This window comes from Dipodomys ordii, unplaced genomic scaffold, assembly GCF_000151885.1.
Source record: "Dipodomys ordii isolate 6190 unplaced genomic scaffold, Dord_2.0 Scaffold135, whole genome shotgun sequence".
Lineage (NCBI taxonomy): Eukaryota > Metazoa > Chordata > Mammalia > Rodentia > Heteromyidae > Dipodomys > Dipodomys ordii.
In genome coordinates this window covers 2,311,291-2,335,778 of record NW_012267351.1, presented here as the reverse complement: position 1 = coordinate 2,335,778, position 24,488 = coordinate 2,311,291, and the positions used below count along the sequence as shown (strand labels likewise).

The following is a 24,488-nucleotide window of genomic DNA, read 5'->3' as shown; positions in this document are numbered from 1 at the left end:
GGCCCTGGCCGCGGGGCCCCTCCCGGGGGGGCTTCCGGCCGGCCGGGCCCGAGAACCTCTTGCCCACCTCGCCGATGCGGAGCAGGAGGCTGGCCACCGTGGCGATGGCGTGGTACAGCTCCTGCTCGGCGGGGTCCTCGCTGAACATGTTGTACAGGGTCTTGCACAGCTCGATGAACTGCTCCTGGGCGGAGGGCAGGCGGACGGGCGGAGGCTCGCGGGGCGCCGTCCCCTCCCGGCCCCCGAGGCCCCGGGGTGTCCCCGCCGGCTCTGGCCCGGCCTACCTGGTTCATTTTAGGCAGATCCTTAATCGTCTCCTTCTGAGCCTCCTTCTCCTTGGCCCACATCCGCAGATAGTGGCGGTAGTCGGGCGGGCTGGTCCCCTTCTCTGACAGGGAAGAGAGGGTCGTTTCTGGGAGGGTCCGCCGCAGCCCTGGCATTGGGGGCCTAGGGAAGGGCACGTGCTGGTGGCCGAGGGCTCCCCCACCGTCTGGGAGGGGTTGCAATGAACCAGGGGTGACCATGGGATCCCTCCCGTACCTCCTCTTTTTTCTTGGATGTCCTCATTTGCACAGCCTTCTTGCTCTTCCTGTGATAGTGCTTCTGGACAATGAGAGAAACCAAGAGAACCAGTGGGGAAATCCCCCCACCACAAACCTCGCCGGCCCCCGGCGCCGCTGCCCCTGGTAAGGGAGAGCTAGTCATTTCTTCAAAGCAAAGCTCACTGCCAGGGGACAAGCTCACACACAGAAACAGAGCAGAACAAGATGCCCTGAATCACTTCCCATTACAAAAAATACAGTGCTGGGCTGGGAAGGTGGCTCAGTGGTAGAGTGCTTGCCTTGCATGCCTGAGGTTCTGGGTTCGATTCCTTAGCACCATATAAGCAAAAAGAAAAAAGCCAGAAGTGGCGTTGTGGCTCAAGTGGTAGAGCACTAGCCTTGAGCTGAAGAGCTCAGGGACAGCGCCCAGGCCCAGAGTTCAGGTCTCATGACCAGACCCCCCCCCAAAAAAATACAATGCTTCAAAACAACTGGACTGGGGCTGGACTCAGGACTTTGTGCTTGCTGAGACCACCTCCAGGGGTTCTACCACCTGAGACACACCGCCAGCACTTTTTATTAAAAAAAAAAAAAAAAACGTTTTAAGACAGGCTCTTACAATAGGACAAAGTAAACAGGACTCAAGAAACAGAGGCTCTCCACTCAGTTTGCCTATCATTTCTGACTCCATGTTCTTGACCACATATGTGGTACATGCACACCTAAGGGAAGCCAGGAGGAGGGCACAGAACTGGAGGGAAACAGGGGAAAACATACAACAGAGGGGCCCATCAGCTGCACTGGACATTGATGAAAACTAAGCAAGCAGTGACGGGAGGGAAGGAGGGAGAGAGGGAGGGAGGGAATGCGAGGGAAAGAGGGAACAGCTAACACTAAGCAAAAGGAAAGAAACATATCACTCAATGTGGAAGAAATGGTTGTACTGTCAAAGCTCATAGAACTCACAAATATTATAGACCATGGTAACGACAATTTGCCTTGTGAAGATTAAAATGTGTTTGTGACTTTAACTAAGTATCACTATCTCACAATACTGTGAAATTTCTGTAGTCAATCTCAACTCTGGGCCTGGGCGCTGTCCCTCAGCTCTTCAGCTCAAGGCTAGCACTCTACCACTTGAGCCACAGCGCCACTTCCGGTTTTTTTCTTTTTGCTTATGTGGTGCTGAGGAATCGAACCCAGGGCCTCAGGCATGCAATGCAAGCACTCTACCACTGAGCCAACTTCCCAGCCCCACGTTTGTAGGTTTATCACAGTGATGAGCTAGCCTGGCGGATCCCAGGGCCTACAGCGTCCCTCCCCGGCTCAGAGGTTCCCAAGGAGCTGTTTTTCCTTTTGTCTGTTCTAGGGATTGAATTCAGGGCCTTGTTGCTGTCACCCAGCTTTCTTACTTGGCTGGCACTGTACCACTTGAACCTGGCTTTTTTTTTTTGGCTAATTAATTGGAAATGGAGTCGAGAAGACTTTTCCTGGTCTGGTTTTGAGTCATGATCTTCCCGATCTCAGTCTTCTGAGTAGTGAGGATGAAGGGCATGAGTCACTGGGACCCAGCCAGCCTTTTTATGATTTTTTTTGGTCAGTTGTGTGGCAAGGTCCTTCTACATAGTTTCTGGGCCTCCAAGGATTGGGAGGAGAGCACCCACCCAGCGGGGACTGACCTTGAACCTCCCAGGGCAGGAAAAGATCCAGATCTGAGGCCAGAGGAGACGCTGGGGCAGCAGAGGAGGTGCAGAGGGCAGAGGGAAGAGAAGCCGAGGTCCGAGGAGACAGAGACGCAGAGAAACAGGAATTGAGAACACGCGCAGGGACCAAGTCGGCCCAGGAACTGCGGACGGGGCCTTCTGGGGAGCACCCCTTTGAGGCATGCTCCCTGAGCCCAAGCACCTGGCTGGCCACCTACGGGACCCCCTGGGGAGCTGGGGGGGTGCGGTGGCAGGGGTGGCTTACCCTCTGAGGAGCTGTCCTCCGTGAAGTAATGTGTGGCCTCCAGCGCTGACTCGGCCTCCTCTGGGCTGAGAGCTGTTTGAAGAGGCAGAAAGGTGAGCGCCGCAGAAGGCAGCGTGACCCTTGCTCGGAGCAGACCCGGAGTCTCCACCAGGCCCAGCGCCACGGTTGATGATGCCTGGTAACAGGCCGGGCTGGACTGCTCAGAGAGAGCCTCTGGCCTCGGCCTCCTCAGGGCTGTTACACGCTCTGTGCCTGCCTGCGTCTGTTTCCTCCCGAGGAAATGGCAGAACCTTCCTTAGTGGATTCTGCAAGTGGCCATCCTCACCTAGAAGGCTGAGCACTGGCCACCCCCAGTGGGAGCTGGCTGCAGGGGCTTCTCTCTGGTCTGTGGTGTTTCTCCCCTTCCCCTCCCCACCCCCTGGGCCTTGCCCCTCCCCAGGCCTGGGCTTGAACTCTGGGCCTGGGCACTATCCCTCAGCTCTCCAGCTCAAGGCGAGCGCTCTACCACTTGAGCCACAGCACCACCTCCAATTTTTTTTCTGAGTGGTTTATTGGAGCTAAAAGTCTCATGGACTTTCCTGCCCGGGCTGGCTTTGAACCTCGATCCTCAGAGCTCAGCCTCCTGAGTAGCTAGGGTTACAGGCGTGAGCCACCAGCTCAACAGGAAATCTTTTGTCCACGGTGGCCAGTAGGCTGCAGCACCCCTGAGGGACTGGTGCCTCGAGGCCGCGTGACAGGATGCTCAGGTGGCTTTGGTTTGCCCCAGGCTGACACTCTGGGGACAAACAGGAGTCCTTGAGAAATGTAAGATCAAACTCATGAATGCGGTGACTCGGTTTCCCACAGGCCTCTCCACTCGTGTTCTCCTTCCTGGCCCCGGCGTCTGGGGTGTGGCCGGCTCTGTCTCTCCACATCCCTTCCCTGCCACGGCCCAGTGCTCGGCTCCGGGACTTTGCTCCCTGCGCCTCCATACTGGACTAGGGGGCTTCCATGTGGCTGCTTCAGGGCCCAACCATCCTACAGAGGCCTGAGCCTCCGCACCCCCTAGATGCTAACCTCCAACCCTGGAGTGGAGGCCAAGGCTCACCTGGGGGCAGGTGCAGCTTGTAGAGCACCTTGAGCTTCTCGGTGAGGTCCCCGTGGTACATCCCGCCTGTGGGGCAGGGCAGGGCGGAGGGGCGCTGGCAAGAAGGCTCCAAAACCCAGCACTCCCTCCCCCCGGTTCCAGTGGGAGGCTTCCCGGCTGGGTTGCCTGATGAGCCTTAGGCCTCTTGCTTTCCCAGGACCCTGCTCTGGGGGCAGCAGCCCTGGACTGAGGGATGGAGGGCAGCCCCTCGTGGGTCAACTGCTCTCTCCTCGTCACGGGCCAAGAGCTCGCGGCCCCTGTGCTGGCTGCCGCAGGACAGGCGTCTGGCTAGCGTCTGCAAAGCTTCCTGGCAGGCTGGAGAGGCACTCACTCATCCCTGTCACGAACTCCTTGAAGTTGATCAGCGAGTCCTTGTTTTGGTCCAGGAGCCGGAACATGCGGCCCGCCAGCACGGGCAGGTGGGAGCCGCACGCCCAGGGCGTCAGGCTGGCGAAGAGGTCTCGAAACTGGCTGGCGTCGATCCTGTACTGCTCCAGGTAGGGCAGGCTGGGGTCCCGGCGGACTGCGGCAGGGCGACCACTGCCCCAGTACTGGCTCGCCAGGTGCTTGGCCTGCAGAGGACAGAGGCCCGTGAGACGGCCTCTTGGGCTGGGCCGGAAGCGGTGCATTCCTACACCTTTCAGTTCAGCGCTGGATGCATTTCTGCGTAAGTTGACTTGAATGGACTTTCTTTTCTTTTTGGTGGTATCAGTACTGGGGCTTAAACTCAGGGCCTCGGTGTTGTTCCTAAGCTTTTGTGCTCAAGGCTAGGGCTCTAGCCACTGGTGGCCAGCCTTACTGCCAGCTTTTTAGTGGTTCATTGGAGATAAGAATCTTTGATTTTCTTGCTTAGGCTGGCTTAGAACCTCAATCTTCAGATCTCAGCCTCCTCAGTAGTTAAGATTGTTAAGATTACAGGTGTGAGCCCGGCACTGGTGGCTCGCACCTGTAATTCTAGCTACTCAGGAGGCTGAGGTCTGGGGCTCATAGTTCAAAACTAGCACAGGCAGAAAAGTCCGTGAGATTCTTATCTCCAATTAATCACAAGAAAACCAGAAGTGGAGCTGTGGCTCAAAGTGGTAGAGCGCTTGCCTTGATCACTCTCAAGGGAGAGCACCCAGGCCAAGTTCAAGCCCTACAACTGACAAAAAATTAAAAATAAAAAAAAATACAGGTATGAGCCACTAGGGACTGGCTTTGAGTGGATTTTCTACTCTTTACTCTGTGTGTGCGCACACATGCATGGGTCCCCACACTGGAGTTTGAGCCCAGGCCCAGAGTTCAAGCCCCACAACCAACAATAACAAGAACAACAACAACGAAGTTTCAGACTTTCCTGCCCAGGCTAGCTTTGAACCATCATCCTCAGACCTCAGCCTTGTGAGTAGCTAGGATTACAGGTGTGAGCCACGGGCGCCTGGCGTTCACTTTGCTTTTTTGTTCCTGGTTGGATCTGCTACTTGAGCTGGTTAATCGGAGGCAGAGTCTCACAGACTTTTCTTCCTGAGTAGCTAGGAGCCACCTAGCAGTAGCTGGTTGGGCCTGAGTCCAACCTCAAAAGAGTTCCATCTAAACTCTAAGACTCAACTGTACCACATGTGGTACAACTGATCATGCTTTAAAGTATATTTCTCCTTTGGAAGGAAATTGGGGGTAAGAATGGGTTCAGGGGACTAGGATGGGGTGCTGGTCCCACCCTCACTCCCGGCTGTACCTTAAACACCATGTAAAGGTCCTCCAGCTCTTCAATTGAGAAACCAATGTCCCCGGGTATGGCTCGGACCTGTAAGGGAGAGACACAGCTGCACGGGCAGACCCCCAGCTCCTGCTACGGAAGAGACAGGCGCAGTCTCTGCAAGACTCAAGTGGAAGGGGAAGGCATCAAGGAGCTTCTCGATGTCATGGTGGCCATGCCCCGGAGATGGGTTGGCCCCATTCAGAAGAGTGGGTGCAGCCTCACCACTGGCTGCATTAGCTCCCACGCCCTGAGCCCCTTCCTGGGGGGGGGGGGAGTTGGAAGAGGCAGCTTTGGGAGACTCTCTCTTAAAGGCCCAGTCAGGGATGAGGGTGGGGATGGCTGATCATTTAGCATCTGCTATCTGGATAGCTGCCAGGCCCAGTACTGGCTTTCTGGAAGAGTCCTAGAATCTGCCAGTCAGGGCTCTCTTCACTTCAATTAGCTGTGAATGCTGCGCCCTTGGAGGGGGTGGGAATACACAGGCAAACCAAGTTGTCCCATCTTTGTAGGGGCAGAGACCGTGAGCAGGTCCCGCAGCACGTGGCGGTGAGGGTGGCCTGGCCCGCAGAGGTTCTGGTAGAGGTGTGCGGTGGCAGAGAAACTGATGACACTCCCCAAGGTAGGGAATGTATGGCGAGGCTGGGCTGGGAATGGGGTGGGAAAGACACTTCCTACCAACCAGCCATGAGCAGAAGGAAGTGGCCAGCCTCTGCCCGATCTAGTCAAATCCCCACTCCTGATTCTGGTCCCTCCTGGCATCCTAGCCATGGCACAGGTGCCAAGACAGCACAAGGGACAGGGAGCCCATGGGGATCTGTGCCCGTCCAGAAAGGGGCTGGAGACACAGCAGCCCCGCTGGGCCAGCCCTGAGACCCCGCCTTGCTCCGCCTGGGCCCATACCACACTCCTCTTGGCTGTGTCCTCCAAGGACTGGATCACTTTCAGCCTCTGCTTAAACCGCATTTGCTCGATGTCGTCGGCCCTCAGGCTGCTGAACTTCTGTGGGCCAAAGATGAATGGGTGAGGCCCAGGGCCCGGGTCAGAGACCCTCCCCCGGGGCCCTCTTGTGGCCATCAGAGGAAGGGGCCTGGCCAAAACACGGCTAGAGGCCCACCTCATAGGACACTTTGAGGAGGTCAAAGATGTCCACTTGGGCAGGAGGGTCGTCTCCGCTGGTCAACAGGGCATGGAGGTGTGGAATAGGAGGAGAAATGCTCTGCTTGTTCACCACATTATCCAGGTACCTGTGAAGATTACAGACAGAAGTCGAGACCCCCCCCCACCCACCCAGGAATCTCGCCTGCAGCTCTGAGACTGTGCTGGGGCCTGGGGAGTCCAGGAGGGCAGGGCCCCTGCAAGCTGAGCTCCGTCCCTCTCCCATTGGAGGCCTGAGCCCAGGGAGAGGCCTCCCCAGGCCTCTGTTGAAGTAGCTGGGGTGAAGGCAAAGGCTGGAGCTCAGGGGCAATCTATGAGAGCTGGGCTGTAGGGAGGAGGCAGAGATTGGGGTGAGCGTAAGCCTTCCTCACTAGCAGCTGGTTATGGGCTCACTTTGCTGCTCTGGCGAGTCTGGTGCTAACACCCACTGGCGGGAGGGGGGGGGGAGTAGCAGTGCTCAGCCTGGCAGGAGACAAGCAGGGCAGCTTGGCGGAGTAAGAGAGGGCCAGCACTGCCCACACTGACTGGATCTGATCGCACATCTAAGCAACGGCTCCAGCCCGGTGAGGCAGGTGCCCCTGCCCGCCGTAGGGTTCCCACCACAGGTGCCCTCTCCTGCCCGTGGTGTGTCTCTGGGCCCAGCTCCAGGCTGGTGCTGGGTGGGCCTGGTCACTGGAGGGCGGGTGAGGGGTGGGCTCTGCTGCAGCCCCTGCAGCGTGAGAAGGCCAGCAGTCACCTGCCCAGCACAGTCATGGCCTCGCCCTCGTCACTGCAGCCCAGCAGCTGCTCCATGTTGGCGTCCAGCACGGCCAAGGCCACCTGCAGGATCACCTTGATACCCTCGTAGAAGAAGCAGTCGACGATGACCACGGCGCTCTCGAAGGGCATGACGCTGAGGAAGAGGGTCAGGAACCAGGAGAGCGAGATGCTGGAGATCACCCCCAGATCCTGCATCTTCTCGGACAGCCGGGGCAGGAGGTCTCTGGTGAGCTCTTCAAAGATGCCTTGGTCCACCAGGGCTCCTGTGGAGGAGACAGGAGGCCTCAGCCAGGCCTCTCTATGTGGAGCCCTACAGTCTGGGGTCAGGGAGCCTCAACTTGCCAGTTCTACTTATAGAGGGCTGAAGGGAGGGGTGTGTAGGGGCGAGGGGGAAGATCAAGATGCACTGCACTCATAATCTGACTTGCTGCAGTGAAACCCTTTTGTGAATTTACTCAAAAAGTAAAATCACAGTGGGCTGGGAAGGTGGCCTAGTGGTAGCGTGCTTGCCTAGCGTGCATGAAGCCCTGGGTTCCATTCTTCAGTACCACATACACAGAAGAGGCCAGAAGTGGCGCTGTGGCTCAAGTGGTAGAGTGCTGGCCTTGAGCAAAAGCAGCTCAGGGACAGCGCCCAGGCCCAGAGTGCAAGCCCCAGGACTGGCAAAGAAAAACCAAAACCCAACAGCAGTGTGGGCTGAGGCAGACGCTGGCTGGGTGGGGCGGGGCCTGGGCTGGCTGGCCGCTGTCTGGCTGTGATCGTTTCTCAGCTTTCTAACTGCAGGATGGCTGGAAGTGCTTGGCACGGAGGCTGGCTAGAGAGAGGCACTAGCCCACAGGGAGCCAGCAGCAGCCTGGACACTCACCCACCACTCTGGTGTTGTAGTAGTCGGGCAGCATGCGCTCGCAGAGGGCCACCAGCAGCCAGAAGGCTTCCTCCTCACTGCCGTACAGCAGGAGCACCGAGGTCACGATGTTCATGGCCTGCAGACGCGGCGAGGGGCGAGGGGAAAGGGTCGCACTGCTGTCCACCCAGTCAAGCTCTTTCCTCCCCACGCAGAGGCCGGCCCGCCCTTCCGGAGGGCCCAGCATCCCGCAGTGACAAACTACTCCTGCCCAATGTGGGAATTTACCAAGAGACAAATTACAGGTAATCCATCTGACAGAAACAGTGGGAGAGCTCTTCACCCTGGGTCAGAAGGCTGGGGAAGCGCCTCCCCTTAGCGTGAGTGACTAACACTTCCGTGGGGTGGAGGACAACGAAGCGGTGACAGAGCTGCTGGAAAGGGAGGTGCGGGGCTAGGCGCTGCACAAGGCTGCAGAGGAACTGCGAGCGGCCTCAGCCGCTCATGGGAAGAAGCTTCCAAGGTGGCAAGCCACTTGTAAAATCTATTTCCAGTGGGCACAGTGCCCCCCCCACCCCCCGCCCATGACCTGGTAACACATGTGAGTGGGACCTGGTTTCCTAGAAATCCAGATACAAGTCAAGGCCAACAGAAAGCCATTTGACCTGGCTGGGAAGATGTCAACTACATTTAATGACCGAAGAAGCTGCCAGAATTGCAGATCAAAACTACCGCCAGATCCGCACCATTGTAAAATACCTGCATGTCTGTAAAAAACAACATAACGGGGTAGGGGTGGTGGGGGTGGTGGAAAGGATGGTGGGGGGAGGATGGGAAGGGATGGGAAGGGGAAACAAAGAGGACGCAATAATGCTTGATAAGAAATGAACTCAAGCCGGGCGCTGGTGGCTCACGCCTGTAATCCTAGCTATTCAGGAGGCTGAGATCTGAGGATCGTGGTTCAAAGCCAGCCCAGGCAGGAGAAGTCTGTGAGACTCTTATCTCCAATAAACCACTAGAAAACCGAAAGTGGCGCTGTGGCTCAAGTGGTAGAGCGCTCGCCTTGAGCTGAAGAGTGCAGGGACAGCGCCAAAGCCCAGAGTTCAAGCCCACGACTGACCAAAAAAAAAAAAAAAAGAAATGAACTCGTTATCTTGCCCATGTAATTGTAACTCCTCTGTACAGTATTTTCACAATAAAAAAAATTAAAAAAAGAAAAATAAACCAAAATGTCAAAAAGTGGGGAAAAAAAAAAGCCAACATAACAGACTGAGTGGGGACGTGGGGCAGGGGATCCTGGTGGACGCTGGAGGGAGCACACAATGGCACGCTCCTCCTTCTCGCTGCCGGCACACACCCACACCAACTCGAGCAGACTCCGAGAGATCTGGACATCCAGGTTCATAGCAGCAGTCAGTACTCACAATAGCCAAACCAAGTGTGCTGTCAGCAGATAAACACAAGGTGGTCTGTACTTAGAGTGAAATATCATTCAGGAAAGTCTGACACAATTTACAACATGGCTGAGTCTTGAAGACAGCATGTGAGGAGAAAAGCCAGACACAAATAACACAAACTACACGACTCCACTTTTAAGAAGTACCTAGGCAGAGGTTGCCAGGGGCTGGCGGGCGGGAATGGAGAGTTACTGTTTAAGGGGAGCCTCTCGCTCAGGGAAGATGCTGGAACTTCCATGGCTGACAGTGTGTGATGGCTGTCCAGCAGTGTGAATGCCATTGAACTTGGTAAAAATCAACTGCTGCTAAGACTCAGGCTGGATGCACACAGGAGCTAACTTAATACATGGCCCAGGGCTGACGGGAGGAATGAATGCAGTTTGTAATGGATGTCTTCTGCGGTCAGCTGTGCGAGGTCACCACACAGGCCCAGGCTGCAGGCCCTGCTCCGGGAGTTTCTGGGTGTCTGCTGGGCCACTTTACCTGGCAGTAGCCGATGGTGGGGTTTCGGAAAGCATAGGCGGTGAGAACCCGCCGGAGGGCGGCGATGCCCAGCTCGTTCTGGAAGGCAGGGTGCTCGGGCATGGAGCGATGGAGGTCACGCTCAATCTCCTCCGTGGCCAGGCTGTACTTCCCAGTGGACTTCTCCACCAGCTCAGCGTAGTAGCCGGGATGGGTCACCATCTCGTTCCAGGCCCCTAGGGAGACACAGTGCCGTTGTCTCTCTTCTTCCTCCCACCACGGGGGAGGCAGGAACAGGGGAGACGGGAGGCAGGAACAGGGGAGACGGGAGACAGGAACGCCCCCCAGAGGAGAGGTGCACTTGGCTCTATGATGGGGGTGAGGCAGAAGCTCCCTAGGAGCGGCCATTCCATCCGAGTTCAGTGGCAGACTTGCCCGTCACACGCGGAGACGCGCTAAGCTGTGACACTGAGAGCCTGTCTTGAGGAAAGGAGGCATCAAGTGGAGCTTCTCTCCTCCCGCTGCGGGTAGATGAGGGCCTCCTACCCACAGTGCCCTCCCTCATACCTGCTTGTTTGGACTGGGGTCCCCATGCCCTGCTCTGGGGAGGGGCTGACACCCTGCCCTTTCTGGTGACTTCAGGAGGAAGCTCGGGGCTGATGAAAGAGTCCATGAGAACGTTTCTTAGGTCTGGTCAAGGATCAGATCCAGGCCTTGGGCATGCCAACCACACAGTGCACTAGGCAGCTGCACACCCTGCTCAGCAGGGTGAAAAGCCTTGGGGTGAAAGTCGAGGCTGGGATAATGGGCCATGCTCACCAGAGAAGAGGAGCCAAAGCTCTCCCCGGAGACTCTCAGGGATGCCCTTCAGGACCAGCTCCCGCGTTTTGGCCGTGCGGTACATGCACATGCCACGCCCGTACTCGAAGAAGTGGATGTTCCATGATTCCTCTTTCATCTTCTCCTTGGCCTGGGGGAAAAGGAAACATGGACACAGGGAGGCTGAAGACTGCCTGAGTGCTGAGGCCAGCTGACAAAACTCTCTCCGGCTCTGTGCAAGGCGAGAGGCTCCTGTGCAAATCACCTGGAGCGCTGCCAGCAAGCTTGCATGTCAAAGCAATTACGAGACACGGGCAAGCGGGGCTCCAGTGGCTCACGCCGGTAATCCTAGCTACTCAGCAGGCTGCGATCTGAGGATCGCAGTTCAAAGCCAGCCCTGTGAGACTCTTAGCTCCAATAAGCCACTCAAAAAAAATTGGAAGTGGTGCTGTGGCTCAAATGGTAGAGTGCTAGCCTTGAGCTGAAGAGCTGAGAAATAGTGCCCAGGCCCAGAGTTCAAGCCCCATGACTGACCAAACAACAACAACAACAACGTCAAACACCACCACCAACAAAAAGACACAGGCAAAGCCCAGGCTGCACCTGCGCACCCTACTACAGTTGGAAGATGAGCTCGGCGCCAGCAGCAGGCTCTTCTCTTCAGAGGTCCACAGCCCCTCCTGAGGGGCTGCCCGGGTCAGGCAGGGTGGCTGTCCCCGCAGGAGTGCCAGGTCCACCTCATGCTGCCAGTGCGACCCAGGAGGGCACAAACCCAGAGGCGGCTCCAGCCTTCCTCCCAGGACTCAGCTCTGTGCTCTTGCAGCTGAAAGCCTCTGCCCCTGGCTTACCCCCTTGGCTCCAAGGTCCTCCATGGGTGAGTTCTTCTGGAAGACTTTCAGCAGGCCCTGGGAAGCAGTTGGCACTTCCTGAGCACTGACGCTTGGCTGGCTGCCGAGGGGAGAGGACGGGCTGGTGGGCAGTTCTGACACTTCCTGAGGAGCTGGGAGAGACTAGAAAATAAAACAGGGGAGGGAATGCACCCAACAACTTGTGCTGTGCAAGGGGTCCCTGATGCGCTGGTGACTCACACCTATAATCCCTGCTACACAGGAGGCTGAGATCTGAGGAGTGAGGTCAGAAGCCAGCCTGGGCAGGAAAGTTCCATGAGACTCTTATCTCTAATTAACCATCAAAAAATAAAACAAAAGTGGAGGCATGGCTCAAGTGGTAGAGTGCCAGCCTTGAGTTAAAAAAGTAAGCAAGAATGTGAGGACCTAAATTCAAAGCGCACTACACACACACACACACACACACACACACACGCGCGCGCGCGCGCACGCACCAGAGGGTGTGAGAATGTGCAGAGGTTATATACAAATACTACTATGACACTTTATATGAGGGACTTGAGTGTCCTGGACTTGGGGATCAAAGGGGGTTCCTAGAAGTCATTCCCAAGGTTACCCAGGCACAGCGATACAATTACTTGGAGATATTAAGTGGTAAGTCTGTTCTATAATAATGGTAGGCCTCAACACGGTGGCCCTTGCTCAGTGTAGAAGTTGATCAAGGAACTTTATGGATGGTGTAGCCATGGTTTCTCATGGAGAATGGGCCTTGCAGTGGGCTGGAAAAGAGTGAGAAGGGCCTGGTGCTGGTGGCTCATGCCTGTAATCCTGGCCACTCAGGAGGCTGAGATCTAAGGATCGCAGTTTGAAGCCCATCTGGGCAGGAAAGTCCATGAAACTCTTATCTCCAATTAACCACCAAAGAAAGTCAGAAGCGGAGCTACGGCTCAAGTGGTAAAGAGCAAAAGAGCTCTGAAACAATGCCCAGGCCCTATGTTCAAGCCCCAGGACCGGCACCAAAATAAATAAATAAAAGAGAAGGATGTGGGAAGGGGTGGGTGGGACGGGAGTGGGGGAGGGGTGAGTAAGAGGCGGTGTGCGTGGGAGCGTGGGGCTGGGCTCAGAGTTCACCCTGCCCTCCCAGGAGCTCTTTCCAGCTTCCACATTGGATTCAGCACACCAACAGTGGCAGGGAGGAAACTGACTGCAGGAGCTTGGCCCACATCCCTCCCCAGTTGTTCCCCAGGGCCCTCCCTCCTCCCCTCCCCTCCCTCACCTCTGGGGGAAGATCCACAACACTGGATTTCCTCCCTCCGATGCTGTTGCCCGGCTGCTTGGACGGTGTTTTCTGGAGGAAGTCGGAGATCCTCTGAACTAAGAAGTCACGGTCTTTCAGGTTGGCAAACAGGAAGGTCATTTTGCTCTTGGTGCTGATGGACAGAGGGCTGGGCAGGACGCTGGAGCTGTCCGCTTTTTCAACAATGGTCACCTGAGAAGGTTAAAGCAGTCTCTTGTGCCTTTGCATCTTGGGAGGTACGTCTGGGGGTGCCTGTGACCGTGAGGGGCCTAGGGCTGTCCTCTGACAGTCCAGAGTGGCTCCACTAGATCCACATCCTGGGGCTACCTCTTCTGTGCGGCCTAGGGTGAGGCGCTGGTGCATCTCAGTCTCTTTTCACCTGTTGCTAGGGATGAGCTGGATGGTCTTTGCAGGGCCTTGCTGAGGCGAGGCTGTACAACGTGCAGCTGGCTCATCCAAGGCCCACCAGCGACTCCTGTCCCGAGTCCCTCATGTAAGGAGCTCGTTTCAGGAGCATTCCCTCACAGCTGGTCCCAAAGCTCGGTCAGTGAGTGGGAGAGGTTGAGGGACACAGCACAGGTTTGAAGTGGGCAGCTCTGAGGAGCCTGGTCTAGAGGAGTGCAGGCAATGGATACACAGGTCACTAGACTGTGCCTGGGGAGAGGCAGTGATTGAGCCGCACCTGGTTCAGCTGAGGAAACTGCTGAGGAGCTGGGGGAGAGCTGGGGACAGAGGCACGAACCACTGGGAGTGAGAATGGCTGGAGAGAGGAAGTTTGTAGAAGCTGGGACTGATGGAGCGTACTCCACAGGGCGGGATGTGTGTGTATGGGGGTAATGTGAGCAGGTACAGCACTTACTGTGGTGTGTATATGTGAACTCGTGAATACACGTGTGCAACTCCATATGATAGATACAGTGTGACGTGGTATGCACATGTGAATGTATGTGTGTACACATGCACATAGAAGTCTATGTGTATGGTGTGTGTAACATGTGTATTTGCATGTGGATGGAAGCAGGTTTGTGTGGTGTGTATGTGTGAAAGCAGGTCTATGTGTAGCCCGTATGTATGTGTGTGCATGTGTGGGGAGGTGTGTGTACAGTGTAAGTATGGAGTGTGTACTCCGTGTGACTGTGTGTGCATGGGCAGGATGCATGTGTGAGTGTGAGCATGGCTCTCCACAGGCCTCACAGGTTACAGGGAGGCACTTGGGGATTCTTTTAACCACAAGAAGACGCTGGAGGAACTAGGTAGGGTGACACGATGCTCTATTTTATCTTTTTTGGTGGCAGTGGAGTTCAACTCAGGGCCTCACACTTGCTTATCTGGCACACTACCACGTGAGCCATGTCTCTAGTCCACCTTCTTGCTGGTTAATTGGAGAGGAGTCTTGTGGACATTTCTGCCTGGGTTGGCTGTGAACTGCAATCCTCCAGACCTCAGACTCTCGAGTATCTACAATTATAAGCATATGCCCCCTGCGTCCGGCTTCTGGCTGACATTCAGAATCTTGCTTACGATTGTGGAGATGTGTCGTAAAGGGATCAGGTGAGATTTGGATTCCTGGGGTGGCCTGCTTTGTCCTAGGTGGTAGGCCCGGGGAGGAAGGCCGAGCTCTGGAGAGAGGGCTGACAGGATGTCTATGGTTAGGATGCGGAATCAAGGATGACTCCGCCTCCACCTGGGCAGATGGCAGGGCCCAAATTCCATGGCGAGCACGGAACAGCGTGACTGGAAGGGATAGCCAAGGCCCACTAGGCTCACTCAGCTGCTGAGTGAATGGATGCCTGGGAGGGACAGGAGGGGCAGATGCCCCTAGATCAGCCTGCAAGGTGACCAACTGCAGAGCTGGGCCACAGAGCACGGGCCTGGTCACTGAGCTGTCTGAGCCCCCTCGGCTGGAGTGGGATGCTTACCTCCCTCAGGGGTATGATGAGGTGGCACGCGTCCTCCTCCTTGCTGGCAAAGCAGATGTAGTTGTTGGAGATGAACATCTGCCCAGGGATGTGCAGCTTGTTGAACGGCGTCCACAGGGTGCAGCCCGTGTGGCCGTCCAGCCGCTCATCTTGGGGTAGCCGGAATGTGGCTCTGTAGCACTCATTCTTGGCGCGGGCATCCAGGTCTCTGAGGAAACAGTGGGAGCCAGGTGGACAGGAGTCAGGGGTCCACATACTTCTAGGAGCCCATGTTTTAGACTTCCAGCAAGCAAGCTGCATCTGGGGATTTTACAGTTCAAGAAAAGATGCAATTTTAAATGACTAAGAAAAATGAGGGCTATTCCTAAGGCCGGCAGTGAAGTGGATGCATGTAACGTGTCCATAACTTGACCGATTCAAAACGAGGATCAGCAGTGATCTGCCCTCAGGTACTGAAGGGCAGCCAGTGTGCACAGCTCCCACGCTGCCAACCCCACCCTGACATCCAGCAGGCATGAGTAGTGGCCACTGCTTAACCGAAATACTTATGCATGTCTCATGTCTGTGGGAGATGACCTGTGACCACTGCGTCCTTGATGGTTCTACCATACAAACACAGCTTCCCTTCTCCCAAAGAAACTCCCGCCTCCTAGGGCTGCCAATGCCCTGACCAGGGCCTAAAATCCATGCCCCCATCTGGCAGTGCTGGGCACCACCATGGTCCAGCCCTGATTTTTTTTTTTTTTCTGGAAGGTTCTGAAGACCATTGTCACTGCATCAGGAAAGTGACAGCCTTCTGGACCAGAGGTGCACTGTGGGCCCAGAGGAAGGTCTGTGGGTGCAATCCAGGCAACAGCCTGGCTGGAAGGTCTCTGCACACAGTATGAATACAGCGTGTCTTGTGTGCCCTGGCTGAGGGGCCCAGTGCACTTCTGAGGTCTTGGCTATACTTGTGGGCGTGAGGCTACCATCTTGGGGCTTAAACAGCAGTGACCAGCAGGGACCAGGAGGGACTGGCCACCACCGTGCAATTCCATCTACCGCTCCCACGAGCAGCGGGGCGATGACCTCAGCTTGCACACGGCCTGTCTCCTCCTCACTGCTGGCTTCAGACCTGAGGTCGTGGCTTGCGGCTGCCGGGGCCCCCAGAGGTCCATCGCAGTACGATGGAGATGTGCACCCTGTGTCCAGATTCACTGAAGCCTTCCAGATGCAGCACCTGGAGACCTCAGAGCGCTCTGACGGAGAGCTCACACCCAGAAGGACCTCTACCACTTGTGCGGCAGGGACGGTCAGAGTATCTTCCACCCTAGGGCCGTGAGGGGGGCCTTCCTCCACATCAGCGATCACTAGTGCCTCCAATGCACTACTGCGATGCTCTGTTTCCTGGCCGCAGCCTCAGGTGGGGGCCTACGAAGGCTGGACATGAGACATTCTCCAGGCCTACCCGTGTCAGCCAGGGTCGGGGGATCTGGCTCTAGTCCCCTGCCAGGAGGACAACCTACCGCTTCAGAGCTGAGATGTTCCTGTGTGGCCGGATGGGCCTGGGCAGGGCCTTGTCCTCCAGGAAGCCCTCGCTGTCTAGCAGCTGCCGCATGGCCAGGTTGGCCAGCTGTTCCATGAGCTTGAAGGTCTCGCCGATGTTGAGGAACATGGAGAAGAAGAGCTCCCGGTCCCGGGTGTCCACACGGATGCTCTCGGGGAAGAGCAGAGTGGCATTCTTCTCTAGCCGAATGACGTCCACCCACTGAACCACGAGGCTCACTGGAGGCCGGTGGGGAAAGATGCACCACCCATCAGTCTGGCAGCACGAGGGTCCTGACTTCCACCACACCCAGGACCTACCTGGAGTGCCCGCCTCTGGGACGCCATTTATGGACCTGCCTGGTGACTGACTGATTATGCTGGGTCATGCTTCATAAGGAGGGACTAGGCGATTGGTGTCTCAGCCGCCGCCCTGACCAACTGTGCTGGATCTGTGTGCCCCCCAAAATGGCTGAGGGTGTAGGGAACAAATGCTCAGGGGTGAACCAGGTGGGGCTGAGTGACAACATCTGAGCAGGAGGGTGAGGGGAGTCTGCACAGGAGCGCGGAGGGAGCCCGGCTTGGGGAAGGGGGATGATGTCTGACTACCGGAAGCACTAGAGGCCGCAGTGCTTTCCAAGGGAGGTCCTGCAGTGGGGGGAGCAGGTGCTAGTGCAGCCTGCAGGGAGCAGGAGGTCAGGAGCACTGCATCACTAGAAGCACTTGACAAAGATGTGTGCCCTGGGAAACTCCAACTCTGACAGAAACCAGGAGGCCAGGAAAGAGGGCTACTATGTTTGAATCTCATTAGTGGGCATGAGAAGAGTCCCTCAAGAGCAGACAGATGCCTGGGCGTTCCTGGGCTGTGCAGGTTGCACATGGGCTTTGGGGAGACCCCTCTGGGAGCTAGTGTGGATGTGGTATCTGGGGACCCACCAGGAAGGCTGGCAGTGTGGAGAGGCAATGCTGCTCTAGCGGCAGGGTCAAGGGAAGGAGCAAGGGAGGAGCTGGGGGTGGAGGGGGCTCACCTTCTTTTCCCAGCAGGAAGGAGTAGAAGCACAGGTGGTTGACGGTCAGGTAGAGCCAGCCCTGCCTGGGCACGCGGCCCTTCCAGTAGCTGCAGGAGTAGTAGTTGACCAGCTTCTCGCCCTCCGGCATCCCGAACTGCTTCCTCATCTTCAGCTCTGCCTCCTTGAACTTTCCAGGGTCCTCATCTCCCTGGGGTTGCAGGTTCTTGTTCTCTTCTGCAATGATGCCCTGGGGGGCGGGGGTGGAGGGAACATTGAGATCTAGGCTCCGCAGGCCTTGTTCCTGGGTGGGCCAAAGGCAGGAGCAGAGGCCTGGGGAACTCTGGGCAGTGGTTCTGGGAAAGGAAGTGCCCCGCTCTGGCTCTGCTGGTTTTCGGAGCAGACACGTGAGTGACAGAGCTGCCTGTGACGGAGCACGTTCCTGAAATGCCTGCGGGTACTGGCACCACTGGCTCTGGGCAGCTACTTTTTCAAATAGACCTCTTAGTTTCAGGTAAAATGGTTCTAACATATAACCCATAAAAATGGTAAAAAAAATGCAAATACATACTAAGCACACTAATTTGAACATGCACAAATTCAATTTCTCCTGAATCTGACACTTTTCCAGCACTACAGTCAAAATGTAAAGTGACCTCAGTATTTATAAAACATGAATGAATTCTGTGCATAGGATTTTGTCTCGTTCTCAAGATAAGTCAAGCTGGGCGCTGGTGGCTCATGCCTGTAATCCTAGCTACTCAGGAGGCTGAGATCTGAGGATTGCGGTTCAAAGCCAGCCTGGGCAGGAAAGTCTGTGAAACTCTTATCTCCAGAAAACTGGAAGTAGCGCTGTAGCTCAAGTGGTAGAGCGCTTGCCTTGAGCTGAAGTGCTGAGGGAGAGCACCCAGGCCCAGAGTTCAAGCCCCACGACCGACAAAAAGAAAAAAAAAAAGATAAGTCATGAATGTGCAAATAATTCAAAAGCCTATGGTAATCCCCAGTCCTAAACACTGGTCTCAAGCTTTGTGGGATGAAGAATATTCACGTGTAGCAGGACTATGTATTTGGTGGAGAGGGGCCCTCCCTCCTGCCTTCTGTGTTTTCTTTCCTAATTTCCCTCCAGATGCACGCACACTTGTGCACGTCTATGGGAAAACTGCTATTTCCTCCTTTCTCTGCCCAAATGGAGTTCTCCGTGGCCCTGTTCTGTTCTCTGCTTTTTCTCACTGTATCTTGGAAGATGCTCTGCCCTGACCCCCCCCGCCCCGCCCCCACCGGGAGTCCCGCCTCCTGTTGCCACCCTGGACCCCCACTCCTGTGGCTGGTATCTCCATGGGGCACTCACAGGCTTCACCATCACAGAGCCACGCCCAACCCCACGACGGCATTCATGCTTTTATGAGAGAGACGCGCGCTCGCGTGCTGTCTCCCCTCGTGAGATCCTCATGGGTTCACTGAGTAGCAGGGATGCCCTCGCCTCAGACCTCCAGAACTATGGGCTGAATAAATCTCTTTTTCTTTATCCACCCTTAGACTGGACCTCCACAATGGTGAGCCAAGATAGACACCTCATTAGACAATGGAAAGCTGGCCCACAGTGCCCTGCCTGCAGAAAGCCACGGCGGCCCCGGGCAGCGGGCACTGCGCCAGCCCTTGCTAAAAACCAGGCCCGAGGCAGGCGGCTGTCGCGAGCAGTACTGCCTGCAGGCCACTTTTCTGGGCGTCCAGGGGCAGTGGCAGTGCCCTGGCCCCCCCTCCCCCCTCCCTCCACCGCACCTGGGAGACTGGTGAGCAGCGGGGAGCAGAGGAGCTGACTACAGCCCCCCCACAATCCTCCCAAGACTCCCCGGCCTCAGCCTTCAGACCACGCAGCTGCTTCTTGGGAGCACTGGTCTCAGGGATGGGCTTAGTCAGCCCACAGGGTTGAAGACAGAAGGCAGCTCTAAAGATCGGAAAGCGATTTGAAATGGCTGATTTTAAATAAGCAGAGTGCATATTCACGGTTTTGGTTTCTTTCCCAGCCTCAATTTAAGGCTGTTATGTTGTGTGGAAGGCCAAGGATACTGCCTCCCCAATGCTCAAAACCTAGCAACAGGCAACCTTACACAGCAAAGGGGAGGGGGCTTTGCCGATGTGGTTACAAGATTGGACTGTGAGGTTAGAGGACTCCGGATCATCTGGTGACCCTCATGAGACCACAAGTGTCTTTATAAACAGGGAGGGAAGAGGGACAGAGTCACACGAGACAACAGGAGGGGAGCAGGAGAGAATGGCAGACTTGAAGAGGGTTTGCTGTTGGCACTGAAGAGGAAGGAGAGCTAAGAACCAAGTATTAAAAGTGGCCTTTAAGAAGCTAGGAAAAGCCATGTGCCCGTGGCCAACATCTGTAATCCTAGCTACTCAGAAGGCTGAGATCTAAGGATCTTGGTTTGAAGCCAGTCAGGGCAGAAAAATCCCTGTGAAACTCTTATCTCCAATTAGCCACTCAAAAGCTGGAAGTGGAGCTGTGGCTCAAAGTGGCAGAGCGCTAGCTTTGAGCAGAACTCAAGGACAGCACCCAGGCCCTGAGTTCGAGTCCCATGACCAACAACAACAAAAAAGAAGCTGGGAAAGGAAACAGATTCTCCTTAGAGCTTCTAGAAGTAATACAACCCAACCAACACCCTGATTTCAGTCCAACTAGACTTCTGACCTCAGACACTGTAAGAGTCATTTCTAGGAGGTGATAGGGATCAAACCCAGGGCCGTGCACATGCTAGGCAAACACTCTCATCAAGCTAAACCTCCAGCCTCATTTGTATTGTTTGAAGCCACCAATGTGTATGGCACTAGTAACTGGAACTAGTATATCACACATCGGTCTAAAAAAGTTGCCACCAGAACTACACAGCTTAGAAGCTGCTGTGGCATTCTCTCTCACATTAAAAACAAACAAAAAAAACACAACACTTTATTCTATTTAGTAGACTGAGATATGAGGATTGTAGTTTGAAGCCAGCCTAGGCAGAAAAGTCTGAGAGATTCTATCTCCAGTTAACTAGCAAAATGCTAGACAGGGGCATGGCTCAAGTGGAAAAGCACCAGCTGTAGTAAATAAAGCTGATTAAAAGCATGAAGCTCTGAGTTCAGATCCCAGAACCTTCTTCAATAGAGAAAGAAAGAAAATAGAGAAGAAAGAAAAAGAAGGCAGGAAGGAAGGAAAAAAGAAAGAAAGAAAGGAAGAAAGGAAGAAAAAGAGAGAAATAGGGAAGGAGGGAGGGAAGAAGGGAGAGAGGGAGGGAAGGAAGGCAGGCAGGAGGAGGCAGGAGCCCTGCGTTTATGTGAGCGCTCTTCACGTCTCATGGGCAGGTGGTTCCTGGCAGGTCTCTCTCTGCCTTCTGTCTGGGGTCACTTTGGCCACAGGTTTGCTTCTCTTTTTTAGTCTGTCACTCTTCTCCAGTGTTCCTTTGTTTTCTAAGGAATTAACCTTGGCCTTTTGCCATTTCCTTCTGTCTAATTTCCTGGTTTCTCTAGAATTCTTTTTCTAACTTCCTGGGTTGGGCACTTTGCTGGTCATTTCATTCTTTTTCATGCAATCTTTGCAGGGCACTGGGCGCGGGTGGGCAGGTGGCTCACACCTGTCATCTGAGCTACTCAGGAGGCTGAGATCTGAGGATCTCATTTCAAAGCCAGCCTGGGCAGGAACATCCCTGAGACTCTTCAACTTACCACCAGAAAACCAGAAGTGGCGCTGTGGCTCAAGTGGTAGAGCACTCGCCTTGAACTGAAGAGCTCAGGGACAGCACCCAGTCCCAGAGATCAAGACTCACTAACAACAACAACAATAAAAACAACAACTAGAACTCCAGTGTTCACTTGGGTCTTGATTTCCTAATTCCCACTGGCTATAGTTTGGATCTCAAGTGTCCCCAAAGGACCATGTGTTAAGTCATGCCAGCACGACGTGTGTCCTCAGCACGGCACTGTGGGATGAGCCGGAGGGTGCTGTCTTCCAGCCACTAGGGACAAGCCTCCCAGGGAGGAAACTGGGAGTCCAGCCCCTTCCTCTCTGACCTGGCCACGAGGTGAGCACGTGTTCTGATGTGTACTCTCACCCAGGAGCTGACACAGGCCCACAGCAACAAGGACGACTGTTCACGGGCTAGCAAAATAAACCTTATCTCTTCCTAAGCTGATTATCTCTGGTATTTGTTACAACAGTGAAAGGTGGACGAATACACCATTTCCTCTGTGGCTCAGGAGTCATTTAGAACTTTACTGTTCTGCTGATGTCTGTTTGAGGCCTCTCACACAGGAGGCATTTAATAATGCCATCATCATCATCATCATCACCACTACCCCGTTTGCTAGCTAGAAGAGTAAGTCTTCCCTCTCATTTTGCCTGTTTTTCCTGAAACTAGAAGACAACACAGATCCCATTTTGAACCCCAATATTCTCAGACGAGCTGAGAATATTGGTCCTGTCTGCCCAGGTCTAAAAAGTTATACAAGGCCCTGCCCAAACCCAGCAACACTCTTCACAGGAATCTAACTTAATAACCTAACAGAAAGAAAACACACACATATGTTCGCATTAATGCTCAGGAGAACATTAATCATCTCCCAGAGAGGAAACGAGTCTAGAGATAGTCATGATGTCCATCATCATTATTTTGATGGCTGTAAAGCACTCTGGAAAGTTTACCACCTCTGACTAAGTCCCCTGGAAGTAAGCGCTTAGCAGAGTAAGCGTACGGGCGGTGCGGGCGTAGCTGCTCTCCTGTAGTAACCGGGCAGCGTCATCTCTCGGCTCAGGACCAGGACGCACTGTTTGCACTGCCTCTGCGCTAAGTGCTACAGGCCATGAGCGCAGGCCATTCTGCACACAGAAATGCACCACAGGAAAACCACGAGGGTGGAATCACTGGGTAAAAGCTATGTGCCTTTTAAGTAGAATGGGTCTTATTATAAAAACAAACCTCAGAATACCTCATTATTTCCACCGTCTTCCTCCGTTAGCCAAGCACTACAAACACAGTTACACAGCTGCATATTGTTTGAAGGCACTTGACAAGGAATGAACTCTAAGCTTCAATTGGACTCGATTGAGTGGCTGGCTACACCAAGAAGGGGCTCTACAAACATACTGCTACATAATGAAAGCGATAGTCAACACTATAAAACATAGGAAAAACACTGGACGATATAGGCACAGGCAACTTCACAAACAGGATTCCAATAGCACAGCCCATAAGGACTGACAGGACTAAAAGCTTCTGTATAGCAAAGGAATCAGAATGGAGACAGCCTACAGAGAAAACCTCACCTGCTATACATCTGACAATGGACTAATAACCAGAATATACCAAGAGATAAAAAAGCTAAACTTGGGGCTGGGAAGGTGGCTCAGTGGTAGAGCACTTGCCTTGCATGCATGAGGCCCTGGGTTCGATTCCCCAGCACCACATAAGCAAAAAGAAAAAAACCGGAAGTGGCGCTGTAGCTCAAGTGGTAGAGCGCTAGCCTTGAGCTGAAGAGCTGAGGGATAGCGCCCAGGCCCAGAGTTCAAGCCCCACGACCGACAAAAAAAAAAAAAAGAATAGCACTACAATAATCCAACTCTTGGGCATATAGTTAAAGGGATATAGTCAGGATACAATAGTCTAAGGTATGCTGGGTGCCAGTAGCTCATGCCTATAATCCTAGCCACTTACGAGGCTGAGATCTGATTTGAATCCAGCCTGGGCAGAAAAGTTTCCATGGGACTCTTATCTCCAATGAACCACTCAAAAACTGGAAGTGGAGCTGTGGCTCAAAGGTAGAGTGCTAGCCTTGAGTCAAAAAGCTCAGGAACAGCACCCAGGCTCTGAGTTCAAGTCCCATGACTGACAAAAACAAAGAACAACAGTCTATGGCGGCACTATTCACAACAGCTAAGCTATGGAGTCAGCCCACACGACCCTGAACCGATGAACGGAGAAAGAAAATGGGGTGTATTAGCCTTCAACCCATGGCCTTTGCGAAACATTCAAAATTCAACCTCCAGCAGTGGGCAGTAGACTCAACCGCCCCTTTATCTTAGCAGAATGCGAGCAGACACTTTAGTTTCTATCTCTGTGAAATGGGAATAAAATCTTCACTGTGCTGTGGGGGAGGAAATAAGGGAAGACAGGCAGCACTTGGAATTTGCCTGCAAATTCCATTGGTTCCAGGAGCCGCCCTCCTCCTCCCTCCAATACCACAATCTCCCATGCTCGAGTCCTTACTACAACACGTTCTGCAGATAACCTAAGCCTGTCTTCCTGCAAACCTCAGTCATCTCTGGGATACTTCTGGTATCCATGTGTGGCAATCATTATTATATGCATTGTTTGGAGAATGGCGACAAGAGGAAAGTCTATATACAGTTCAGGAGAGATATCCATTTTCCCCGAAATGTTTTCCCTCGTGGTTGCTTGCACCCACAGACGCAGAGGCCACGGCGTGCACAATGCGGTCGGTGGGGAGGAGGGTTGGTAACGGGCGCAGCCTTACATGGATCTTGCCCTTAACGAATGTGGTAATATCCTCTTCGCTGTCAAAGATGGACAGTGTCTGAAGCAAGTTGGTTTCCAGCCATTCCCAGTGTTTTGTGATCTCTTTGCGGGAAGAACCTAGAAGTTTGGTAAAGAAAAATCATTAAATCACCAGGTCTTAAACTCAAGTTAGGGAGATTAAAAGGGGCAACTTTACTCGGTACCTTCCTGTGACCACCCTCTCCCAGCTGCTCATTCATCTTCTGCTGAAACGTCCCATGTATATATAATGAAAGTGACAAATGGGCCGGGCGCTGGTGGCTCACGCCTGTCATCCCAGCTACTCAGGAGGCTGAGATCTGAGGATCGCGGTTCACAGCCCACCCAGGCAGGAAAGTCCACCAGACTCTTAGCTCCAATAAACCACTCAGAAAACCGGAAGTGGCGCTGTGGCTCAAGTGGTAGAGCGCTCGCCTTGAGCTGAAGAGCTGAGGGACAGCGCCCAGGCCCAGAGTTCAAGCCCCAC

At 54.4% G+C, this 24,488-nt stretch overlaps 1 protein-coding gene across 1 annotated transcript in view; it reads right to left on the bottom strand.

Annotated features, from left to right (window-relative positions):
* The window catches only part of Tbc1d9b (TBC1 domain family, member 9B (with GRAM domain)), a 42,935-nt gene that overhangs the window by 769 nt on the left and 17,678 nt on the right, over window positions 1-24,488 (bottom strand). The window contains exons 3-22 of the mRNA XM_013030884.1: window positions 23,982-24,100; window positions 17,487-17,715; window positions 16,440-16,698; window positions 14,935-15,142; window positions 12,995-13,207; window positions 11,719-11,880; window positions 10,871-11,021; window positions 10,073-10,287; window positions 8,154-8,271; window positions 7,266-7,551; window positions 6,489-6,618; window positions 6,275-6,373; window positions 5,351-5,419; window positions 3,968-4,208; window positions 3,598-3,663; window positions 2,511-2,582; window positions 2,222-2,272; window positions 459-603; window positions 285-402; window positions 68-184 (exon numbers count right to left, since the gene is read on the bottom strand). Of these exons, the coding sequence (XP_012886338.1) occupies window positions 68-184; window positions 285-402; window positions 459-603; window positions 2,222-2,272; window positions 2,511-2,582; window positions 3,598-3,663; window positions 3,968-4,208; window positions 5,351-5,419; window positions 6,275-6,373; window positions 6,489-6,618; window positions 7,266-7,551; window positions 8,154-8,271; window positions 10,073-10,287; window positions 10,871-11,021; window positions 11,719-11,880; window positions 12,995-13,207; window positions 14,935-15,142; window positions 16,440-16,698; window positions 17,487-17,715; window positions 23,982-24,100 (3,068 nt within the window). The remainder of the gene's footprint in view (window positions 1-67; window positions 185-284; window positions 403-458; window positions 604-2,221; window positions 2,273-2,510; window positions 2,583-3,597; window positions 3,664-3,967; window positions 4,209-5,350; window positions 5,420-6,274; window positions 6,374-6,488; window positions 6,619-7,265; window positions 7,552-8,153; window positions 8,272-10,072; window positions 10,288-10,870; window positions 11,022-11,718; window positions 11,881-12,994; window positions 13,208-14,934; window positions 15,143-16,439; window positions 16,699-17,486; window positions 17,716-23,981; window positions 24,101-24,488) is intronic.